General features: G+C 35.4%; 2 protein-coding genes across 2 annotated transcripts; one reads left to right on the forward strand and one right to left on the reverse strand.

Annotated features, from left to right (window-relative positions):
* The first annotated feature begins 248 nt into the window (after positions 1-248).
* On the forward strand, positions 249-2,733 carry LOC125208165 (glycolipid transfer protein 3-like). The gene is made up of 6 exons (XM_089060600.1): positions 249-595; positions 716-771; positions 1,559-1,689; positions 1,791-1,926; positions 2,244-2,390; positions 2,486-2,733. The coding sequence occupies exons 1-6, from the start codon at positions 379-381 to the stop codon at positions 2,519-2,521; spliced, it is 723 nt and encodes a 240-aa protein (XP_088916726.1). The 5' UTR covers positions 249-378; the 3' UTR covers positions 2,522-2,733.
* A 19,335-nt stretch (positions 2,734-22,068) lies between these two features.
* Positions 22,069-22,575, reverse strand: LOC148923565 (Plant invertase/pectin methylesterase inhibitor superfamily protein). The gene has a single exon (XM_089061537.1). The coding sequence runs from the start codon at positions 22,573-22,575 to the stop codon at positions 22,069-22,071; it is 507 nt and encodes a 168-aa protein (XP_088917663.1).
* Positions 22,576-24,393: the final 1,818 nt, after the last annotated feature.

Here is a 24,393-nt window from a genome sequence, read left to right on the forward strand (position 1 = left end):
TCTTCTCTTTAACTCACTAAACAACGCTACGTAAAATTTTGTGACGAAAAGTAAACGTTTCATATTTACTGGACTGAGGGAGTAGTATTTTTTACATTGTGTGAACATTTGAAGATGCGAATGGGTATTGAATTGAGATGCAGATAGGAGTGGATAAAAGTGAGAAATTCCCGAGGTCAAATTTAGATGTCACAATCAATTTACGTAATGTGAATAGTAGTATTAAACTCCAATATGATTAAACAAAACGCTTAACATTGTAAACAAATCAATTCTCGAATTCAACGCATTCTTCCTTCTGAGAGAGAGAGAGAGAGAGAGGAGTTTCTGAGTTGGCATAAATATCTCCAAAGTTGAGTTGCGTGGATTTGTCAGAAAATGAAGCGAAGGAGAGAGCTGGAGATGGTCACATCGGAGATCAGGTCCGCCATTGAGGAGCTCTCGCTGCTACCGGTCAACCTCAAATCCGCCGCCCCACCTCCCGATTCTGTTCCGGTTTTGGTTTCGGCCCCGGTTCATGTGCCGGTTCAGATTAATGTGCATATTCCAATCAAGCCGTTTCTCGCTCTATGCAATTTGCTCGTGCAAATTCTCGGTCTCTCTTTCTCTCTCACACACATACACAGAAACACACACGTACAATTTACGCGACAGTTTTTATTTTATTTTATTTATGATAGTGTGGATTTATTTGAGAAAGGAAGTTATTTTGCAGATAAGATAGGCCCAACAATGGCTGTATTGAGACAAGACATTCGTCAAAACATTGAGGTAAATTAATTAAAGAAGAAGAAATCGTGGGTGAAAATGATTTTTTTTTACTGTTTAAACTTTAAATTAGTCTTGTATTTGTCACATTGAGTGTGTGTGCGCAAATCATACCCCACAAAAAGTCCAAGAAATATAGACCAAGCCAAGCCTTCCCCACATTTTGACCTTATATCACATCACCATGATATAGTTATTATCCCAAAATTATTCAATTGCCTTGTAGAAAGACATATCAATCCGTAGTAATGAAATTAAATCGCATGCGTTCTACATTTGCCGACCAGGGTATTTTCGTCATTCCTTGTCACACTTCTGTGGGGCCTACATCATTTTTAATTTTTTCATCCAAAACAAGATGGTTGTGGCCAAACCGAAGGCGTGATTATGATTGTTGTTTTGCCAGTTGATCTATCTAAAATTATTTACTCTTCCTTAGTCACTTAAATTTGGTTGTGCTTTGATTAGACACAAATTTTAAGAAATGGAGTGAAAAGAGCGTTATAAAAAATTGATAGAAAGTGAGTCTTATTTTTATACTATTAATTTTATAATAGAATGTGAGTGAGAATGAGTCAATGAAATATAAGATCTATTACTTAAAATGGTAAAAAATAAAACGTGATAAATTTTGTAGGATGGACCAGAATGAAAGAAATGTGACAAAATTTAAGGGACAGAGGGAGTAGTAATTTTAGCTTCTAAATTTAACTACTATTAGTAATTTAGTACTCATTTTCTTGTCCATATTCAAAACCTTCTAATTACTAGTTTGTATTCATTTTTGCAGAGGTTAGAGAAGTTTCATGATTCTGACCCATCAATATATTGGGATGTGGTTGAGATTTTGAAGAAAGAGGTGAATGAAGGCAAAGCAAAAAAAGGGCCCACCTGCAGCAAAGCTTTTGTTTGGCTTAACAGGTTTCAACTTTTTTTAAAAAACTAGATAAATTATGTAAAAATAATAACAACAAAATCATAAATTATTAAGATAAGGTTCATGTTCATTTTGCAATGTGCAGGTCCCTAGAATTTGCTCTGGCATTGCTAGAGTTGCTAGTGAAGGATTTTGGGAGAAATATGGAGGAAGCAGTTGAACAGTCTTACATCAACACTTTAAAACCATGGCATGGATGGATCTCTTCTGCAGCCTACAAAGTAACATACCATTCCCAAAAATCATATAATCACTTCTATAAATAATGTTACTTACCATCTATGCAGGGGCGGACACGGAAATGTTTTTATATTTTCTTTATTTCCTATTAAAAAATTGAAATAAGAATTTTTGTATGGGTTGTTTTTTGTCGATAGAGGCTTTTGCCATTTACGGTAATATTATAATAATAATTTAAAAAATTCTTTAGCTTAGTAGGGGCTCGAGCCCCTTCAAGGTTTTCCTTGTGTTCGTTATTGCTTCTATTAATCAACATTGCATTGGCAACTGTTGAGAATTTTCCACTTCCATACTATAGGTAGCCCTGAAACTGGTGCCGGATAGCCGGAGTTTTGTGGATGTTCTTAAGGTCAAAGGTGAAGAGGACGACGATATTCTCAAGAAAGACATACAAAACTTGATCTCTCTGCTTATGCCAGTGCTAGAGCAGAACAAAGAAATTCTAGTAAGCCTCAATGAGTTAATTATAAGTAAATATGTCTAATTTACATTATGTAAACTAACTAAAACAGTTTATTTTTTTGTTTTTGTCAACTGCAGAGAGCTTATGGATTGGATAAGCTGAAATCAACGTGAAGATGAATGTCCAAATTTTGATGGTTGGTGTATGAAATATGATGCCTCTTGTTTTAGGCCAATGTACAGTGGAAATATTGTGTATAATAGTAACCTCTTTTTTTTTATTTCTCTAGTTTTTAACATATCCTCTGTTTGTTGTACACAAAACTTTGTCATGGGCGTTCTTTTAATTCGTCTCATGAGTGTTTACACATGTTGAGATAGAGAAATGAATTGAGTTGTGTTACAATTTTCAATGGCTAAGGTTGTTGCAACATGACATTTTTGTATATGTCTATGTTGTCCATGCCCAAATCGACAAACGAGCCATCAGATGTGGATGGGAGGATCATGAAGTGCCACGAGTGCAGCTACTAGGCTAGCATTGCTCGTGATACTTGGCTTTGTGACCAAGTGCCTCTTTCTTTCATCCAAGAAAATGATAATATGATCCTCCCATCATAGCTACCATAAGATCAGTGGCGGATCTAGAACATAATTTTGAAGATATAGCATATCGTCTTTTACTATTAATTAGTCAACCTAAATAAAACGAGTAGTGGAGTTAATCAATTCCACACAACATTATTTTTTCACGTTTACCCATTGATCGAAGATAATAAAACTCAAAATTTATATGTCGTCCTTTTTTCAAAAGGCGTGTAATTTTTCTTTTACCAAAACACGTTGAGGTTTGGCTTTTCTGCGTAATATACTTTTTGATTTTTTGGGACCATATTTTCAAAAAAAAAAAAAAGAGAAAAAGAAGATTCCTTCATTTTTCTTTAATGGAAATATGAATTGAATTATCATGGACACGATTAAGATTAAAAGCTCAACCTTTTGGAATAAAAGAGAAAAAGGAAAAATAATGCATAAAGGGGTCGTTATTGGACCATTGCGATTGCAAGTTTGCTACTAGGATTAACGATTGATAGCTGACGCCAGCGGACAAATTATATGACGATTAATTGTAAATTTTGCTATAAACTTCTTTTTATAAAAATTAGTCATTATTGTCAATTTAATAGTTTACTTTCTTATTTTTAAAAATCTTTTCACCGAACATTATATTGCTAATAAGGTAATCCCATTATCCATTAATGATACTTCAATTATTTTTCTATTTGACTCTTTTACTTTACGAATTTTGCATTATTATATCAAGAGTAGTGACATAGGGCAAGTGCTCATTAGGTACATAACTAGAGAACAAATCACAGCCATAAGATCAAGAAAATCAAGGGCTAGATTAGATAATCAAGGGTTATTTTTCGCAGTTCATTGCATACACAATTTACTTCAATGCGGGGTATTTATGTAATTTCATAATTAGGGTAAAAAATCAAAATCCCCAAAATTTTACTCGTCCCTCTTTGAGTCTTCCGCTGTAAGCTTCTTCTCCCTCAAAACTTCTCTCACAAAACCCTACGACTAAAAATCGATGACGAATCTTCATCTTCACCGTCATCTACGGCCATCTACGACTGAAATCGATGACATCCATCAGCACTTCTATCCATCGAATCTTCATCTTCACCGTCATCTACGGCCATCTACGACTGAAATCGATGACATCCATCAGCACTTCTATCCATCTGTTCAGCATTTGTACCATTAAGCATCTACATTGAATCCACATTTTCAAAATGGCTGATACTCGAAAATCTTCGACGGAAAATTCTGGCCGCCAGTTGCGTTCTGGCGGAACTTCTGGTGAAGGTACTACACCTTTGAAGCTTTTCAAAGTTCTTACTCTTAATTTACTTCATCTAATTCCTAACTTCGATTCTGATTTTTGTCAAAATAGTACAAAAATATACTCGCAAGCAGCCGGCTAAATCAAAGACGGTCAAACAAGCAACTCGCAACCTCGATGTAGATGCTGGAAACAAAATTCCAGATCCAGAGGGTAAAACCTAGGAATTAAATTTGTAAAATGAAGAAATAAATTATGATAATGAGGTAACAGGGTATTCCAAGTGAACTTTCTATAATTGTAAATGATATGTTGTATATTGATACTATGTTTCTTATGAATGTGTTTAGGATTTTTGGATTAAACTTAAGTGTTCTTTCGACATTAAAATGAACTATATATTCTTTTTAATGAAGTAGTAAATTGATAAGATGAAGTAATAAATTATGACAATGAAGTAATATAAATGTTCTGTTTATACAGTAGGGTTTATTACTAAAATGAAGTGATATAACATTATAATGAAGTAAAAGACTCTAAAAATGAAGTCATATAAAGTGAAAATCGTATTAACTGAGGTAACAGATTATTCCAAGAGAACTATCTATAATTGTGGATGATATGTTGTATATTAATCTTATGTTTGTTATGTATAGGTAAAACTTCCTCTCCAACTTGGAAGAATTCAAGTAGTTCTCCTCAAATCCATACTGAAATCCCTGCTACCTAGGAATAAAGCATTGTAATGAAGTAATAGACACTAAATATCTTGATCTAATTAAGTAAGATCTTGATCATTATCTAATTTTTAATGTGTTGTATTTTTTATATAGCCAAAGGTTCATCTGTACAGAAATTGGATGCAGCTAAAGGCCTCAAAAATTATGTTCTGGAAGGTAAAAAGTGAAGTTTAAGATATTTTTGTTTTGAATAATAAATTGACATGGTGTAGTTAACTAGTATTAATTGTATTTATTAATGATGATGCTAATGCAGGTGACAAGAAATTGAAGGCTACAGAGGAAACCATTACGCCCATTGAGAAACTTCGAGGTTAAATTCCAAAAGTGATACAACATGTAATTTAATTCATTGACTAAAATAGTCCACTTTTTTTCAGAAATGTTGAATCTGAAGCAAGCATGCGGTGGTAATGACTATAATGATGAAAGGCGGACAAAAAATAAGCATGATAAGCTGCCAAATACAGAGAACAAAGGTTCGTTTTAAAATAAATTTTAGTTGCAATGACCTAAATAAGTTAACTGATGAACTAAATAATTTTACTTGCATATGTTAGGCACAAAGAGAATGAGGGAAACAAAAGGTGCTTTACCTAGTGGGGTACTGATAGATAAGGATAAGGAGAAGCGAAGAAAGAAGATTATTAACAAAGTTGCAGAATCGGCAAATGTACAAGGGAATGATGCTAAAAAAGTACAAGGGAAAGGTAAAAAGTTCGCCCGTAATGATGCTAAAGAAGATGTCAGTAGACCTTCTGTCCAGAGAGTTCTATGTCTTAAGAGATGTCAGTATACATGTGGTGTAGTATACCAACGTGGTATACTACATATTGGGCATGATGATGTGCGGGCTACCTTGGGGTTGCCAAATGGTGGTTTGAGGTTAGAGAATAATGGACATCACGACCAACAAGTTCATAAACGAGACTGCAGAATCTGGCGGTCGAAAGAGGTCTAAAATGGGTGCAGATATGCTTATAGAGAAGATGTTAAGTGATATCCATGGGGGGGAGAAGTTCAGGAAGATATTCTTGATTTTGGTTGATACAATCTTGATCAACCCTAAGGGAGATGGATACTTGCGCACGCAAAATGAAGGGGTCATCCATGACATTGATAATGTCAAGGAATACAACTGGTGTGGGTATGTCATTGATAGCTTACTCAAGACTTATAATAACTGGGCTCCAAACAAGGACACACAATTCACTGGCCAAATTTCATTTCTGGTGGTAAGTTTTAAATTCAAAAATTTATTAACCTTGAATAAATATGTTTTAAATATGAACTTTATTAATGATAGCTTTCATTTTGTAGCCATGCTATGTGGATAGGGCCATCATTTGATCTAGGGTTGGAATTTTATGAAAGAAACGTAAGTTGATGATGTGATGCGTCGTGATGTTGTGCTTGGAGTTTTGTGTTATTGGGATGTAATTTATAAAATAAAATAGTATGTCATGTATTTGGCTGCAACTTTAGAGCACCCATCATTCTTTTGCACTTCAACTTGACCTATATCCCAACGAAGCTATCAATGACATACCCACACCAGTTGTATTCCTTGACGACGCAGCACATCATCAACTTGCGAAAGAATGATGGGTGCTCTAAAGTTGCAGCCAAATACATGCCATACTATTTTGTTTTATAAATTACATCCCAATAACACAAAACTCCAAGCACAACATCACGACGCAACACATCATCAACTTACGTTTTTTTCATGAAATTCCAATCCTAGATCAAATGATGGCCCTATTCACATAACATGGCTACAAAATGAAAGCTACCATTAGTAAAGTTCATATTTAAAACATATTTATTCAAGGTTAATAAAATTTTGAATTTAATACTTACCACCAGAAATGAAATTTGGCCAGTGAATTGTGTGTCCTTGTTTGGAGCCCAGTTATTATATGCCTTGAGTAAGCTATCAATGACATACCCACACCAGTTATATTCCTTGACATTATCAATGTCATGGACGACCCCTTCATTTTGCGTGCGCAAGTAGTATCCATCTCCCTTAGGGTTGATCAAGATTGTATCAACCAAAATCAAGAATATCTTCCTAAACTTCTCCCCTCCATGGATATCACTTAACATCTTCTCTATAAGCATATCTGCACCCATTTTAGACCTCTTTCGACCGCCAGATTCTGCAATCTCGTTTATGAACTTGTTGGTCGTTTGATGTCCATTATGCTCTAACCTCAAACCACCATTTGGCAACCCCAAGGTAGCCCGCACATCATCATGCCCAATATGTAGTATACCACGTTGGTATACTACACCGCATGTATCTTGATCAAAATGATCAAGAATCTCAAATGCGAGCTTCGCTAGAATATAGGTCAAGTTGAAGTGAAAAAGAATGATGGGTGCTCTAAAGTTGCAGCCAAATGCTCAACGAAGATGATGGGGTTGCATGAGATGGAGCCGGCAGAAGATGCCAATGATGTCCAGTCCATGTCTCAAGCAATGGAAGAAGATGACCTAGACAATCCAGAGTTTCTTGATGTTGTAGAAAAAATAATGAGGGTGGTTGAACAAAGAAAGAAATGGCAAACAGAAGGGCCATCAGTTGATGATAGGTTGCGTCGTGATGTTGTGCTTGGAGTTTTGTGTAATTGGGATGTAATTTATAAAACACATTAGTATGGCATGTATTTGGGGTGAACTAAACTTCTTTGTTGTATTATATGGTTTTTGTAACTAACTGACTTTCTCCATTTTGGGGTTTTAAAATGAAGATTACTTGTTCATTGGGTTTTGTTTGTATTGTTGTTAATTATATACATGTTGATACTACACGAACAAGGGACATAGATCTCGGAAACTACATCTTTGAGGTTGTGCAATTCATGCATGTCCAAGATTGGGACAAGGTAAGAAGTTGTTCTTGCCTCTTATTCATTCTGGATGAAGTAATATTTAGTTGTGATGAAGTAAACATCTCACTGAATGAACTATCTGATTATATAATACTACTGGCAAAATATTCCACCATCAATCTTCAATGTTAATGTTGGACTTAGGGGAAACTTAGAAGCTAATCTAGTGGCAGAGGTAATATTACAATAGCTAGAAGTATGCCTCCTATATGATGAAGTAAATAGTCCTTGAAATGAATCATTTTTTGAATGCACGTATTGCCACTTCCAGGATTTAAATACGCCGTGTGTAGTTCAACATGGAGCAAATATGAGATCACATACAGATGATGGATCAAAGGTATAAATCTAAATTACATGAACAAAATTCTTCATCCTACAACAACACACAACATACAACCATGTGATATGATTCCTTTTGTTTTTCAATCCATAATTAAAATTGTCAAACCCACATGCTATGCGTAATTATTCATTTTGGATGAAGTAATATTTAGTTGTGATGAAGTAAACACCTCACTATATGAACTATCTGATTATATAATACTACTGGCAGAATATTCCACCATCAATCTTCAATGTTGATGCTGGACTTAGGGAAACTTAGAAGCTAATCTAGTGGCAGAGGTAATATTACAATAGCTAGAAGTATGCCTCTTATATGATGAAGTAAATTGTCCTTGAATTGAATCATTTTTTGAATGGACGTATTGCCACTACCAGGAAGTGCTCATAATATTTTATAGTATGAGAGGGGGAGGGATAAGAGATCATGCAAGTCTCGGGCAACTTGTTCGACGACCATGCATGATCCTAGTATACCTCCAAGTATTTTTGAAGGTTCTATAGTTAGAATCTGCAGTAAAATTATGAATAATAATACAAATACATCAAATATAATAATTATGATAAAATAAAAATAATATTAATAATAATAATTTGTTCATCATTATACCCAACTATAGTCTATAGCCTTGCCCAATAAATAGGCCAAATCACTTACACGTAGTGAGTAAATCCACGTGTAGCACCAAGGCCGTATATATATATATATATAGGGGTGCATTACCCTCCTTATCACCCCCTAGTATAAAACATAGGACTAATATAAGCCATTGGATCTATTAATCTAATGGCTTTGATTAAAAGCATCGCCGTACATTATTATACCACTTCCGTACATTAAAGGGCAATTTGGGTATATTACTGTTACATCATTTATATGGATTAGTACATTAACTTAATTTGTACATTAATGTGTTAATAATGTACATTAATGTGTTTTGATGTATATGCTCCTTCTACGTAATGTAGATTATAATTTTTTTACTAAGTGACGAAAGTTATATCCATTCCCCAAGGGTTTAGTAATCCATGAGGCTAGGATGTAGTACCGACTCAGTAACACAACGTTCACTAGGGTAATCTTGTGGATACTATACCCTAGCCCTATGGATGAGTTAACCCTAGGGGACTGGATCTAACTTCCATCGGTTAGTGAACGTTATGTTAATATGATGGTACTACACCCTAGCCCCATGGACTACTAAACCCTTGGTGAATGATGTTAACTTTGGGCCCGATGTGTAATACGATGCTACATTATCATGGGTATATCGTACATTATCATGGTTATATTGTGCATTATCACTGGTATTTCGTACATCACTCTCCGACGGGGTATGGATTTGTGAATTCCGTAGATGCTATATAGTATAGCTTCCATCCACGAATTCATACCCTGGAATTCATACCCCGGTACATTATCATGGGTATATTGTACATTGTCATTGGTATATCGTACATTATCATTGGAATTTTGTACATCACTTTCCGTCGGGTTAAGAATTTATGAAATTGTGGATGCTATATAGTATAGCTTCCATCCGCGAATTCATACATCGGTACATTATCATGGGTATATCGTACATTATCATGGTTATATCGTGCATTATCACTGGTATTTCGTACATCACTCTCCGACGGGGTATGGATTTGTGAATTTCGTAGATGCTATATAGTATAGCTTCCATCCACGAATTCATACCCCGGTACATTTTCATGGGTATATTGTACATTATCATTGATATATCGTACGTTATCACTGGCATTTCATACATCACTTTCCGTCGGGGTAAGAATTTATGAATTTGTGGATGCTATATAGCATAGCTTCCATCCGCGAATTCATACATCGGTACATTATCATGGGTATATCGTACATTATCATGGTTATATCGTGCATTATCACTGGTATTTCGTACATCACTCGCCGATGGGGTATGGATTTGTGAATTTGTGGATGCTATATAGTATAGCTTCCATCCGCGAATTCATACATCGGTACATTATCATGGGTATATTGTACATTATCATGGTTATATCGTGCATTATCACTGGTATTTCGTACATCACTCTCCGACGGGGTATGGATTTTTGAATTTCGTAGATGCTATATAGTATAGCTTCCATCCACGAATTCATACCCTGATACATTATCATGGGTATGTTGTACATTAAAGCTTGAGACTTGTACATTAAAATACAATTTTCATACATTAACATCATGTACTAATATAACATAATGTACAAATATAACTACATCATGTATCGAAATCATGTATAATTGTGCTTTACCATTTTTACCCTTTTTGATTATTTTATTAATTTTTAAATTCCACGTGGCTTCCATATCAACCATCAGATCACACCTAATCAATGGATGAGATTAGTTTTCCTTTTTAACAGATTTTTACATATTAATTTGAATACACCCCTATATATATATATATATATATATATATATATATATATATAGTTGTGATCAATGTCGAACCAATTTTAAAGACCGAACTAGAGACCAAATCTGGGCCATTAGATCTAGTTTTTTTGATGAGATGTGCTGCTGCGAAATTTTTTTCTTCTTCATTACTAGCCCATGTTACTTCATTGTATAGGTTTATTACTTCATTCTGTACTTCAAATGCTTCTTCTACACATACTTCATTCCAACAATTTATTACATTATTCAATGTGTTTATTAAACCATATTAGCGCCATGGCGTTGGTGATAGATATTGTAGAGAGAAAGACCGACAAGCATTAGATCTAGTTTTTTTGATGAGATGTGCTGCTGCGAAATTTTTTTCTTCTTCATTACTAGCCCATGTTACTTCATTATATATGTTTATTACTTCATTCTGTACTTCAAATGCTTCTACACATACTTCATTCCAACAATTTATTACATTATTCAATGTGTTTATTAAACCATATTAGCGCCATGGCGTTGGTGATAGATATTGTAGAGAGAAAGACCGACACGCAACGGCGAAACCACATTTACGTACTGAAATGAAGTAAAAACCTACTGGAATGAAGTAAAAACTCACTAGAATGAAGTAAAAACCTACTAGAATGAAGTAATACATTCTGGAACGAAGTTAAATCTTCGTAACATGTTAGTATGACTTATTTACCTTCGGATGAATTAAAATAGGCTCGTGATGAAGGCGAAAATAATTTATAAATTTCTGTATTTTATCCATAAAAAACTAGATCTAAAAGCCCTAATTTGGTAGGGTTCGGTGGTTCGGTCTTTAAGAGTGGATTTGTGGATAATAGGACTCTATATATATATATATATATATATATATATAGAGTTGTGATCAATGTCGAACCAATTTTAAAGACCGAACTAGAGACCAAATCTGGGCCATTAGATCTAGTTTTTTTGATGAGATGTGCTGCTGTGAAAAAAAATTCGGCTTCATTACAAGCCCATTTTACTTCATTATATAGGTTTATTACTTCATTCTGTACTTCAAATGCTTCCACACATACTTCATTCCAATAATTTATTACATTATTCCATGTGTTTATTAAACCATATTAGCGCCATGGCGTTGGTGATAGATATTGTAGAGAGAAAGAACGGCACGCTACGGCGAAACCACATTTAAGTACTTGAATGAAGTAAAAACCTACTGAAATAATATGTAAAAGCATTTGAACTTGAACCAAATCAGAGATATCCCCAAAATTAGTGTCATTCTCTACATCTTCTCTCTCTCCACGCAGCCATTACTCTCTCTTCAACAATTTTCTCTTCAACCATCTGCTATTAACAATCGAGAGAGACCCTAAATTCATGAAATCCCACCGCCTCCGCCTCTACACTGTGAATCGGTGATTTTCAGCCACCACACTTCGAGAATCGGCGATTTTCGGCCACCGCTACGACGTGAATCGGCGATTTGTGCTAATTTCAGGAATTCCGAACGCCTCTACGACGTGAATTCAAAAATTCATCAAACCTACAGCCACTAAACAGCAAAATCAGTCCACAACTACAAGGTTTTAGGTTTTTTCGTTCACAAGGTATGTTGATCGGATTCTGGTTGGTGTTGATCGGAATAGGTATCGAGAATGATACTGTGTTTGTGTATGCAGATTAATGTATGTGTTTATCAATTTTTTTTCCTGTTTCATTGATGCTGCTGCGAGATTTAAGTATTATTCATTCAATTCCTGCCTTGTATAATGTTGATTGGTGTTTGTTTGCTAAATTTATTGTTTGGATCTGAGGCTTTTGTGAGATTTTGGTTAATGTTTTGGAAAACCTAAACGAATGAGCTGCGCTCGGTTAGGAAACCTAGATCAGCGAGCTACTGTAACCAAGCGATGTGCCATAGATTTTTAATCAATTAATCGTGTTTTGTGGATGATTTGGTTGTCGATTAGTTGTTGTATTGTATACACCTGCATTTTTTTGGATGTTGCTTGTTTGATGGACAATATTTGATTGATATTCTTAGTTTAACGCAGCGGGAGAACAATTATAATGGCAAGGAAAAGAATGATAAGGATAGAGTCGGATGAGGAAGAGGCTTAACAGAGCATTAGTAGAAGGAACATGGACGAGGAGGAGGCTAAAGCGAGCCATAGTCGAAGGATATGGATGAGGAAGAGGTTGAACAAAGCGGGAACAGAATGAATGTACAAAGTCTGTACAACACAGTATGAGAGAGAATGAAGCAAGATGTTTAGGTATTGGAACTTAATTTCATACGTAATTTTGCATCATAATGTGCTACATCTTGTTGTATTGTGTTCTATGAATTGCTTTTATGCATCTTGGATTTCTAGATTCATACATTTCATCTTTTACAGTATTGTAGTGCATTATTTTGTGAAGTGTAGACCATTTACTGTATTGTTTGTTCTATATTGTTTATCACCAAACATTGCAGTTCATAATATTCAGTATTGCAGTGCATCATTTGCAGTATGGCAGTGCGTGCAGTGCATTATTTTGTAAAGTGCAGAGCACTTGCAGTATTGCTGGTTTTATAGTGCACTGCATCATTTACAATATTGCAGTATTCTTTATCAATTTTTGTTTTTTAGAGTTGCAGGTTTTTATAATGGAAATACTCTTTTATTTTGTAGTGTTGGAGAACAAGAAATGACCGATAGATGTTGAGAAGATGGTCGTGGACTACCATAAACCATGACCAATGAATGAAATCTTGGTGTTTTTGAACATGAATTCTGATTTGGTTGATGTTTTTTCTTAGTAACTTCTCGTACTGAAACATGGAGGTTATATTTTGGTCTAGACAATGTTGGTGGCATAATTTAAATTGACATTTTTTTGTAAAAGTTGTTTTGATTTCTATTACTTAAAAAATGTTTGCATGCTTAAGATTATATCTAATTAAGGTATACGTCACTAAATTATACAACAATTTGTTATTGGGTGCACTGCGATTCATAAAGCCGTGTACTGCAATCTCGACACAAAATAAATTGTTCGCGTCAACAAACACTAATTACTGAAATAGAATGCAACCTAAGAAATTAGTAAAGTAATAGATTGAAGCAAATAGTGTAGTGTGCAATCGTTTCATTAAACTACATCAGGAACAAAATTATGAAATAATATGTAAACTGCAATATTGGTATAATAACGCTACAATATTGTCCTAATAACATTGCAATATTCAATGAATAACCTTGCAATCATGTAATGTAAAAATTTGTACTTAAAAAGGTTTAAATTACAACAAAATGAACACCAATTCCTACGGTCATGGTGACCCAATTCTCCACATTTTTTACACGATGCAATGATTTTGTTCAACTTCACACTGACGTAATAAGTTGAACAAATAATGTGGTGTGCAATCATTTCATTAAACTACATCAGGAACAAAAATTATTACAATAATATGTAAACTGCAATATTGTCGTAGTAACACTGCAATATTTAATGAATAACACTGCAATCTGGTAGTGTAAAATTTGTGCTTAAAAAGGATTGAAGTAAAACAAAATGAACTAGTTGTTCTGTTTTCTCTTTCGTTTGCTACAATTCATAGAGTCATGGTGAACCAATTCTCCACATTTTTTGTACCGACGTAATGATTTGTTGTTCAACTTTATAGTTTTCCTTGATGGACACCAAACGGCTAGCAAAATCACTTGTCGAACCTCTAGTCTTCACAATTGCTGGTGTATGTACTTCAACAACACCGACTTTTCGATAAAATAGAAATCTCAGGGATTGTTGTCAAAAGACTCCTCCCAAGAATAAGGATACATGAGCCGGACTGCAATATATAATTAGGTGAACGGCAATATGTGATACATAAAACATCAGTTAATACATACAAAATGCATAATACAAAAACAGAGTATTGCCATAAAATCATAGATTAATGCTCTGCATTACGCCTCATGAAATCGAACATTACTCTTCTCTACCAATATTGAACATAAACTAGAAACATATTCTACTAAACAAGTACTCATCGAAAAAATCAAATCTAACAAAATCAAAACTACTCTTCAACCAAAATCAAACAACACTCATCAACTAATATTGAACATAAATAGAAACATACTCCTCCAAAAATGATCAATAATCGTCAAAACACACAACAAATCCATCGTGAAAATCTTCCATTAATTAACCATTATTTTGCAGCAAAAAATGTCGATGCTCACCTTATGGAAAAACATCCATATTAAAATTGATGATCGAGTCGCCCATATCCATATGAATTTGTGGAATGAATTGTAGAAACCTATGAACAGAACACGATCTGGAGGTTTCTCGGTTCTCAAATTAGGAGTGAAATTGAAGAATTGCATATTCGAAATCCAATTGCAGAAAATGAATTTTGGAGATATCGAATTGCTGAATCTGGATTCAAAATCAGATTGGATTTAGGATTGAAACTCGATTTCAATCTACAGAATCTGGATTGAAAATACACATGAATTTGGTTGAATCTAGCGTGAAATTGGAATGAGAAAAATGATGGAAATTGGAATGAGAAGGAATGAAAATCAACGTGATTTGTGTGAATCACATAAGAATAGGGATTTCCTATTTTACCCCTCAGCATTTTTAATGGGTTCAACATAATTATAATTAGCTGCCACATGGCAGCTTAATAATCACACGATTTCCAGATCGAACGATCTAAAATGGTGGTATGGTGTCATTATAATAAGTGTTGTCATTTTAACACATCCTTATATATATATATATATATATATATATATATATATATATATATATATATTTATATGTGTTGAACTCACTCCATTTGTTTCCACCTTTTCATCAAGCTTTAGAACATCAGAAGAAAATCTGTAATCAGTAAATATTTTTAGTCTTCATTTCTTATTTAGTGCTTTTATATTTTTTTTGGAGCATAACACTTGAATCTTCAATAAGAATAACACCTACTGCAGCATGTTCTATTACCCAAGTATTCCTTTTAGTAAGCTAACATGCATAGACTTCCCAAAATATATAATTCATAAAATAAACAAATCAAGTCTTAAAACTCCAATAATTACAATTGTTAATGGCTTATTTTAGGAAGTAGTTTCTGCTCCGATTTGCAGAAAGGATTATGAAGATTCCATAAACCCTAGGAAAGATGGAAACCTCCCATTTTATCAACTTTGAAACTGTGGTGACAAAGATTAATATTTTATAGTTATGAATCTTCTGAGGATAAGTAAAAGAGATGAGGGATAAGAGAATAGTGATCTTATCAGCTGTCGGAACCTGTGAGCACGGAGAGGGGCAGGGGCAGCTGCGGTGCGTGACCACCGCATGTAGCGGCGACATCCACCACGCACGGAAGTAGCCGCCCCAGAGCCCAGCGCAGGCAGGAACCATAGCCGTCGCATACAGCGGCGGCGTGTGAGGTGTGGACGGTGGCGTTAGGATGACTGGAAATTTCCGGTGGTGCAGGGTGTGGGCGAAGGGTGGAGAGACCGTCGCTTGTGCATGCACAAGCGGGAGAGAGAGAGAGAGAGAGAGAGAGAGAGAGAGAGAGGTTGTAGTGATTGTGAATCTAAGAAAGAAAGGCCGAGAAGAAGAAGAAGAAGAGAGATAATGGGAGAGAAAGGGGTGCCGATGGCGTCGCGGGATGTTGGCAGCAACGACAACACTCCTTCTAGAGAGAAGAGAGAGTTTCTTTCTCTTCGTTGGGGGCTAGGGTATGGAAGGATTTGAAGGGAAGACTCCTTTGGCTTTTATGCTGGGGATAGATATTAATCTGGGCTCCATATTTATTTTTTTTTTAATTTTTGGAGTTAGGCTACATGATTAAGTAAATAGAACACCATATAAATCAAATTTGTTTGACTAATCTTTATTTACAAATCCTCAGCCCCAAATTCTTTATTTTCATGATTCATTAGAATTTCAAATACAACTTGATGCAGTTAAAGTTATCTTAGGTCGATAAATTTAATTGTTACATCCTTACGTAAACTAGTTATATCTTAGCTAAACCTCCAAATTTATTTATAACATTGAGTTAAAAGAAGAAATTATAGAAAATAGGATGTGTACAATGAGTTGGCATATTATCTCATCGCTTAACTAACTTAGTTTTTTTTTATATTTATTTATTTATTTTAAAAGGTAAGAATCACAAAGGGGGTCGTCGTTGAAGCAAAGGTTTGTTTCCAAAATCTTGGAAAATAAATAAGGTGAACTTCTATCCTACATTTAGTGGGAATAAAAATATAAATTATTTTCTAGCTGAGTTTTGATGAAAATCTGAACCCATGTTCGTTATAAAAAAAAATGTCGTTGTCTTGTCATAAATATTTTTATGTGAAGATGCCTATCTGTTATGCTTATGCCAAGAATATTATGAATCGAATTCGAATCCGAGCAAGGGTGGTGTCCCTACTTGGATTAGTGTACACAGTGGACCGACAGCCAAATGGCGGGTTCAGTGACCAAGGAAGGTGGCCACCTTCCCGCCATACATTGAAATATGAACATCTAAGAGGCTTAGTCTAAACAGCCAAAAACTTCCTCCTCTCAACACCAGATGCCCACCTCTTCCTTTTATCAACCTGCACATTTAGAAATACATGCAGGGCTGAGTACATACGTACTCAATGAACACAGTGCCGAAAGATACAATTATACATATGAAAGTGTTGCCAAGTCATCACAGTAACACTCAGGGGTTTTCTTTAAAAGGCCCAAGCTTACTAAAATTATGTTTGACTGCGCAGTCTACGTTACCTCGCCATATCCGTCATCTCGTGCCGTGGAGATGGTGTTCTACCACGGTCACCTATAACTTTCATGTGCCGGGAGGGTGGCCACCTTCCTCGGTCACTAAACCCGCCATTTGGCTGTCGGTCCACTGTGTACACTAGTCTAAGTAGGGACACCACCTTTGCTCGGACCCGAATTCGATTCATAATATTCTTGGCATAAGCATAACAGATAGACATCTTCACATAAAAATATTTATGACAAGACAACGACATCTTTTTTTAATAATGAACATGAGTTCAGATTTTCATCAAAACTCAGCTCGAAAATAATTTATATTTTTTATGAATTATATATTTTGGGAAGTCTACGCATGTTAGCTTACTAAAAGGAATACTTGGGTTAGTGTACACAGTGGACCGACATCCAAATGACGGGTTTAGTGACCGAGGAAGGTGGCCATCTTCCCGACACAAGAAAGTTATAAGTGACCGTGGTAGAACACCATCTCCACGGCACGAGATGACGGATATGGCGAGGTAACGTAGACTGCGCAGTCAAACATAATTTTAGTAAGCTTCGGCCTTTTAAAGAAAACCCCTGAGTGTTACTGTGATGACTTGGCTACACTTTCATATGTATAATTGTATCTTTCGGCACTGTGTTCATTGAGTACGTATTTACTCAGCCCTGCATGTATTTCTAAATGTGCAAGTTGATAAAATGAAGAGGTGGGAATATGGTGTTGAGAGGAGGAAGTTTTTGGCTGTTTAGACTAAGCCTCTTAGATGTTCATATTTCAATGTATGGATCGTGTTTATCTACTTCCGTTGTGCAAGTTTAGGAACACCAAAACATATTTTGTGCTATTACTCTTACCTTTTGGTATTGTATGAACTCTTACTTAGTATAAAATATCTTGGTGATATTAGTAACCAAGTATTTTTGGGTCGATCTTCCCCCATTTCTTCTCCCCACTCCTTCCCTCCCCCTCCTAGTCACGATTATCTGTATTATGTTATCCTTAGCTAGTAGTGTACACAGAGGAGTGTGGAGAAGAAATGAGGTAATTTTATAGTATGGACTAATTAATTAATCCATGCCGGTTAATTAAGTAATTCCTGAGATGTCGGACGGAGCTTTTAAAATACGAGAATCTAGAAACCTTTCTAAGAGGAGATGAAGAATAATACGAACACACAGAGGATGCATGCATTCTAATTAGATGTTTTCTTGAGTTTGATAAGTTTATTATTTTTTCAAAAAGGGCTTTCTTTTGAAAGCAAGTTAAAAACGAAGTGAGAGTTTTCAAGTTAAGAATATTAAAATAATGAGGTGGGCTTTCTATCCTACATTTTTGTGTAGGCTACTTTTAAATTTTTATGTGCTTAAATTCAAATATGTTGTGTCATGCCGTATTTTGTTTTTAAGGATGTACCACCAAGCACTTCCTTGAGTAAGCTAAAACTTAAAGTTGGACCGATATTTGCATTAGCACAATCAAGTATGAATTTCTGATGGACTAAATCCAAATTGTGGTTCAACTTCATAAAATTCTTATGGCGTTCCTCAACCATCTCGTGATTGTGTTCTTCAACAAAAATTTGTATAACATAACCAACACCCATAAAAAACTTCCAAGACACTTTAGCAAAAAAGCACTTAATAGAAGAACGCTTGTGTTTCACCTCATGTTGTTCATTCTTTCTTTGCTTTGTACCTTCTCGGCTACACACCACATAAATCCAAGTAATGATATCTTTTTCCTTTTTCGATCCTTTTTTACGTGTGTCAAACCCAACATATCGAGCATAATTGTTGTAGAAGTCCAATGCACGATCAAGGGTCATGAAACTTCCAATTTTTGGTTTCAAATCATTAGGGCATTTTGTTACGTAAACCACTGTAAGAAAAATATACTTCACTGTGAGCATAAATACTTCACTTTAATCATGTTTTACTTCATTAAATTGAAAAAGAAGAGAACTTTAAGCATGAATCACAAACACTTCACTCTAGCCACTGTAAGAAAAATATACTTCACTGTTAGCATAAAATAGTTCACTTAATGCATAATATACTTCACTGAAATGATAAAACATATCACTTGAAGCATGGATCACTAACACTTCACTCTAACACTCGAATACTTCACTTTAGTCATGTTTTACTTCACTAAAATGAAAAAGTTGAGCATTATAAGCATGAATCACAGACACTTCACTCTAAACATGGAATACTTCACTCTAATAATGTTTTACTTCACTCTAACCATGAATCACAAACACTTTACTCTAACACTGCAATACTTCAATTTAATTATGTTTTACTTCACTCTAATGCATAATATACTTCACTCTAATGAAAATAGTTCACTAAATGCATAATATACTTCACTATAAACAATATTTACTTCACTATAAAGTATATTTAATACACGATAGTACATATTTACTCACTATAAAGCATATTTACTACACTACAACTCATATTAAGCATATTTATTTCACTGTTCGCCACATATAGTTCCCTCTAATGTTTTTTCACATCATACACAATCTAATCATGCTGAGCAACAACACTTAATTGATAATTACCTTTAGATTCAGTTTCTCCTTCCCCTCTCGATGAAGAGGAATCAGAATCGAAATAATCTTCCGATGAATGTATCGGAATTGAATCCATTTGATAAGGAATCCAGACGTTGCGATGAAGGAATGAACGTGAAGAATGAATCAAATTGCGTTGGTCAATCGTGAGCGAATTTGATCAGTTGTGATGAATTCAATCAGAATCAAATCACGCTGATCAATCCTGAACGAATTCGGGTTGAATAAAACGTAGTTGATCAATCATGAACGAATTGGATCGGAAAGCTAAATTATGTTCAGATTTGAGAAATCGCGCATGAATGTGGTTCAGAAATCTCGCAGTAATTCATGCTTGATTATCGGGAATGAATTTGAATGGGAATCTCATATTTTTGTAAGAAATCCTAAGCTAAATTTGGTTCAGATTTGCGCATGAGTTTGGTAAGATTGGATTCACGATGATGATTATATGTTATTCATTAATTCATGTTGAGATATTGAATTCCCAAAATGCCATTGGACAAGCATTTTTTCTTAAAACTCTAAAAGTTTGTTTAAACTATAAGATTAATTTTGAGTAACAAGAAGTATGGCTGAGATTTGTTCTCTAGTTATATACTCCCTTCGTCTCAAGGAAGATGGCCCCTTCCTTGGGCGCCACAGGATTTTATGCAGTTATATTTTGTGTGTTAAGAGGAGAGAGTAAAGTAAGAAAGAGAGAATAAAGTAGAGATAAAAAGGTGTTTCCATTTTAAGTAATGGGTCATCTTGATTGGGACAAACCAAAAAGGAAAATGGATCATCTTCAATGGGGCGGAGGGAGTACTTACAATTAGTTAGACCTTGATCACTCCTCATTATATCAATACATATTAATAGTACATCTTTCAAAATTTACTGATTGTAACAAAGAAACTAGAACAAATCATTATAATTAAAATTCATATACTTCCTCCGTCCCACTCTAAGTGAACCATTTTCCTTTTTAGGATGTTCAACTCTAAATTACACATTTCTAAAAGTAGAAACATGACTGTCTCGACTTTTCCCTCTCTCTTACTTTATTATCTCCACTCAACTCACATAACAACACTATATAAAATATCATGTTGAAATAGAAATGCTCCACTTAAAGTGAGAAGGAGGGAGTATACTGTTATAATTTGGTGTGAATAGGTTAAATATGTTATCCGACTCAAATCTCAATAGGTTAAACTCTGACACAACATACACACTTAAAGCATCCACAATAGCGGACATCCTGGCGGACGTTCGACCGGCGAGCAGGTCGTCCGTCCAGGACGTCCACTATTGGGGCGGACGTGCGGTCGACGGACATCCAGGACTGAGAGGTCGTCCGTCTGGGACGTCCAGTATTGGGGCGAACGTCCGGTCGATGGACATCCGAGACGGATGAGAGGTCGTCCGCGGATGTCCGTCGGGATGTCTGTTGTCTCGTTCACTATTGTGGTGACTCAACGGAAGTCCCGACGGACATCCCAATTTTTCATTTTTTAAAATCAAACCTATGTATTTTTTTATTTAAATATGTATCTTTTTTTAAAAAAATAAAATGGTTGCATTTTCCTTGTATTGGTGTCGAAATTTTAATTCCGTAATTGCGTTTTTGTGAATTTTTATTATTTTGCTTGTCCGCTGGGATGTCCTAGTACTTGTCTGCTATTGTGCAGTGGAATGTCTTTATGACGTGACAGTGTAGTGGAATGTCCTTGTGACATGGCAGGAGGTATTTTTGGGATGTCCCTGGGCTTGTCCGCTAGGATGTCCGCCTCTATTGTGGATGCTCTTAACATCCAACGGCCGAGCGACGAGATCTACGTTGAGGTGCCAGATAGCAGCCATTGGGAGCACACAGGGCGAAGCAGGCTTGAATCAGTCATTGGGCTGCTCACACACATTTGGGTCGAAGCCAAGACAGAAATGAACAAGGCCCAATCAAATAGCTCCAACACTCTAAAATAAAAATTGCTCATTAGCAATAACATAAATCCAAAATCATTCATTTATTTTCCATCCAATTGCCATGTTCCGAAATATTATCAAATAAACTCCTCAACAAAACATCTACAAATAGGTCCCCGCATTAGAGCCCATCTCAATAAGAACCAACATCAACTTATTCTTCTCCTTCAACGCCGGCTGCAGCCCAGCCACGTTCTTCTGGCACTGCCTAATCGGCCCACCACACTCCCCCAGCGTCGTCGTCATCAAATTAAACTCACTCCTCCTCGCATTGTACTCCGCCGTCTGCACTTTGCTCAGCACTTTTATGTAACCAATCCGGCACCAATAGTAGCGCTGCCTCACCCCGAGCCGCTTCTCGTCCGCCTCCACCTTCTCGACGAACGCCAGCGTCTCTTTCGTAAAGCTCAGTGTGAGGCTCAGCGTCAGCCTCGCCAGCGCGGCCAGGTCCACGGGCGGCGGGGGGAGGTTCTTGTAGAGGATGCCTTGGCAGAAGGAGTCGTCCCCGGCGTGGGAGCACACTTTCTCGATTAGTTCGTCGGTTTGTTTGTCTCCGAGGGAGGGGCCGAGGAGGGCGACGACGAAGATAGAGAAGAGGGTTTTTTTCATGGTGGTGATTTTGATTTATTAATTTGGTGGTGATTTAGGGTTTAAATAGAGAGTGATTATGAGATTATTTGTATATGATAGTAATTTTCAACGCAACGTCAATGCAATATCAACACAATGTCAACACAGTATAAAATTTCAAGATTTTGATGTCAACATGTTGTCAACCGTTGACACTGTGTTGATATTTTCTATTGCTGTTATTTTGTCATCTGTTGACATTTTTTAGCAGTCCAAATTATAGTTTGAAGTTTGTACAATATTTAGAGTTTGCATTTGATTACAGATTTGTATCATTTATATTCTTTGTGTAACGTTTGATTTCAGTATGTATCCCATTTGTATCATTTATATTCTTTGTGTAACGTTTGATTTCAGTATGTATGAACGATATGGTAAAATGTGTGGATTAATGTCTTAATCATTCTTGATTTTACACTAATATTCTTTATTTTGGATTTGTTATTAATTGCAGGGTAGTATTTGATATGGATCGGCCATATTATAAATGATATTTCCTATTGTTAGTGCAGGGAATCTGATATATTAACAATATATGCTTATTGTGAATGATAGTATTACCTATTGTTGCTGCATGGGATTTTACAGAAATCGGTGTTTCCTAATATTTTGGGCGATTGAATTAACTTAGGATTGTAATGGTATATAGCACTTAATTTTTAAAATGGTGTTGTTGTGTTTTCTTCGATCAGAGATTTTATGTTTTCCCTTGATCCGCTATTTTTCAACTATGATTGGTCATAGTTTTAAGAAATTAAATCTAAGGAAAATTAATAAAAAGATTTAGTGAAATTTGAGTACTGGTATATTAATTTTACAATAAAAATATGAGTGAAATATAATAGTGGAATCAAATACAAATAGTCAAATGAGACATTTAATAGTGGGTGGATTAATTAAAAACATATTTAACATTTGGCAATGAAATATTGACAAAATATACTATTTTTATTACTCTCTCCGTCCGCCATTAAATATTTCATTTTTCCTTTTTTCATCCGTCCGCTAATAAATGTCTCATACTCTCATTTCACTTTTTACTATATTTAGTAAGTGGACCCTACATTCCACTAACTGATTCTACTCACATTTTATTACTACCTCCGTCCACCAAAGTTCGTCTCAATTTGACCCGGCACGGGTTTTAAGAAATGTAATGGAAAATGAGTTGCAAAAGTTAGTGGATTGTGGGTCCTACTTTTATATATTAGTTTTATAATAAAATGTGAGTAGAAATGAGTTAGTGAAATATGGGGTCCATTACCAAAAATGGTAAAAGTGAAATGGGACAAATTTTGGGGGACGGACGGAAATGGAAAACTGGACAAATTTTGGTGGACGGAGGTAGTATAAAACTAAGAGTAAAGGCCAAAATTGGACCTGAACATATGGTCATTTTAGGTTTTTGGTCCTAAACATTATCTTTTGAATTTTGTGGTCCTGAACATATGGAAATTTGATCATTTTGGTCCTCCGTCAACATTTTCATTAAAAACTAACGGTCAATGTCTCGATTTTGACCGAATTTAACTTTTAATTATGATTTATTCTCGACTCACGAATTAAAGGTTAAATCATAATTAAATCTGGCTCCCTCCACCCCGCAAGCATCCCCGCCGACATCTCCTCCCACGAATCCTTCTCGATGTAAATTATCCCTTCCTTCACCGTGCCGCCACTCACATTCACCATGCACAATTTCCCCCTCCATCCCACGACGCCAATTGCATCGCGGCTGAATTTACCTATTCAATTTAATACACAATTGATTGGGGATTAATTTAGATGGATTGAATT

This window comes from Salvia hispanica, chromosome 6 (genome assembly GCF_029641045.1).
Source record: "Salvia hispanica isolate PSC_SH4W2 chromosome 6, Shi_PSC_v1, whole genome shotgun sequence".
NCBI lineage: Eukaryota > Viridiplantae > Streptophyta > Magnoliopsida > Lamiales > Lamiaceae > Salvia > Salvia hispanica.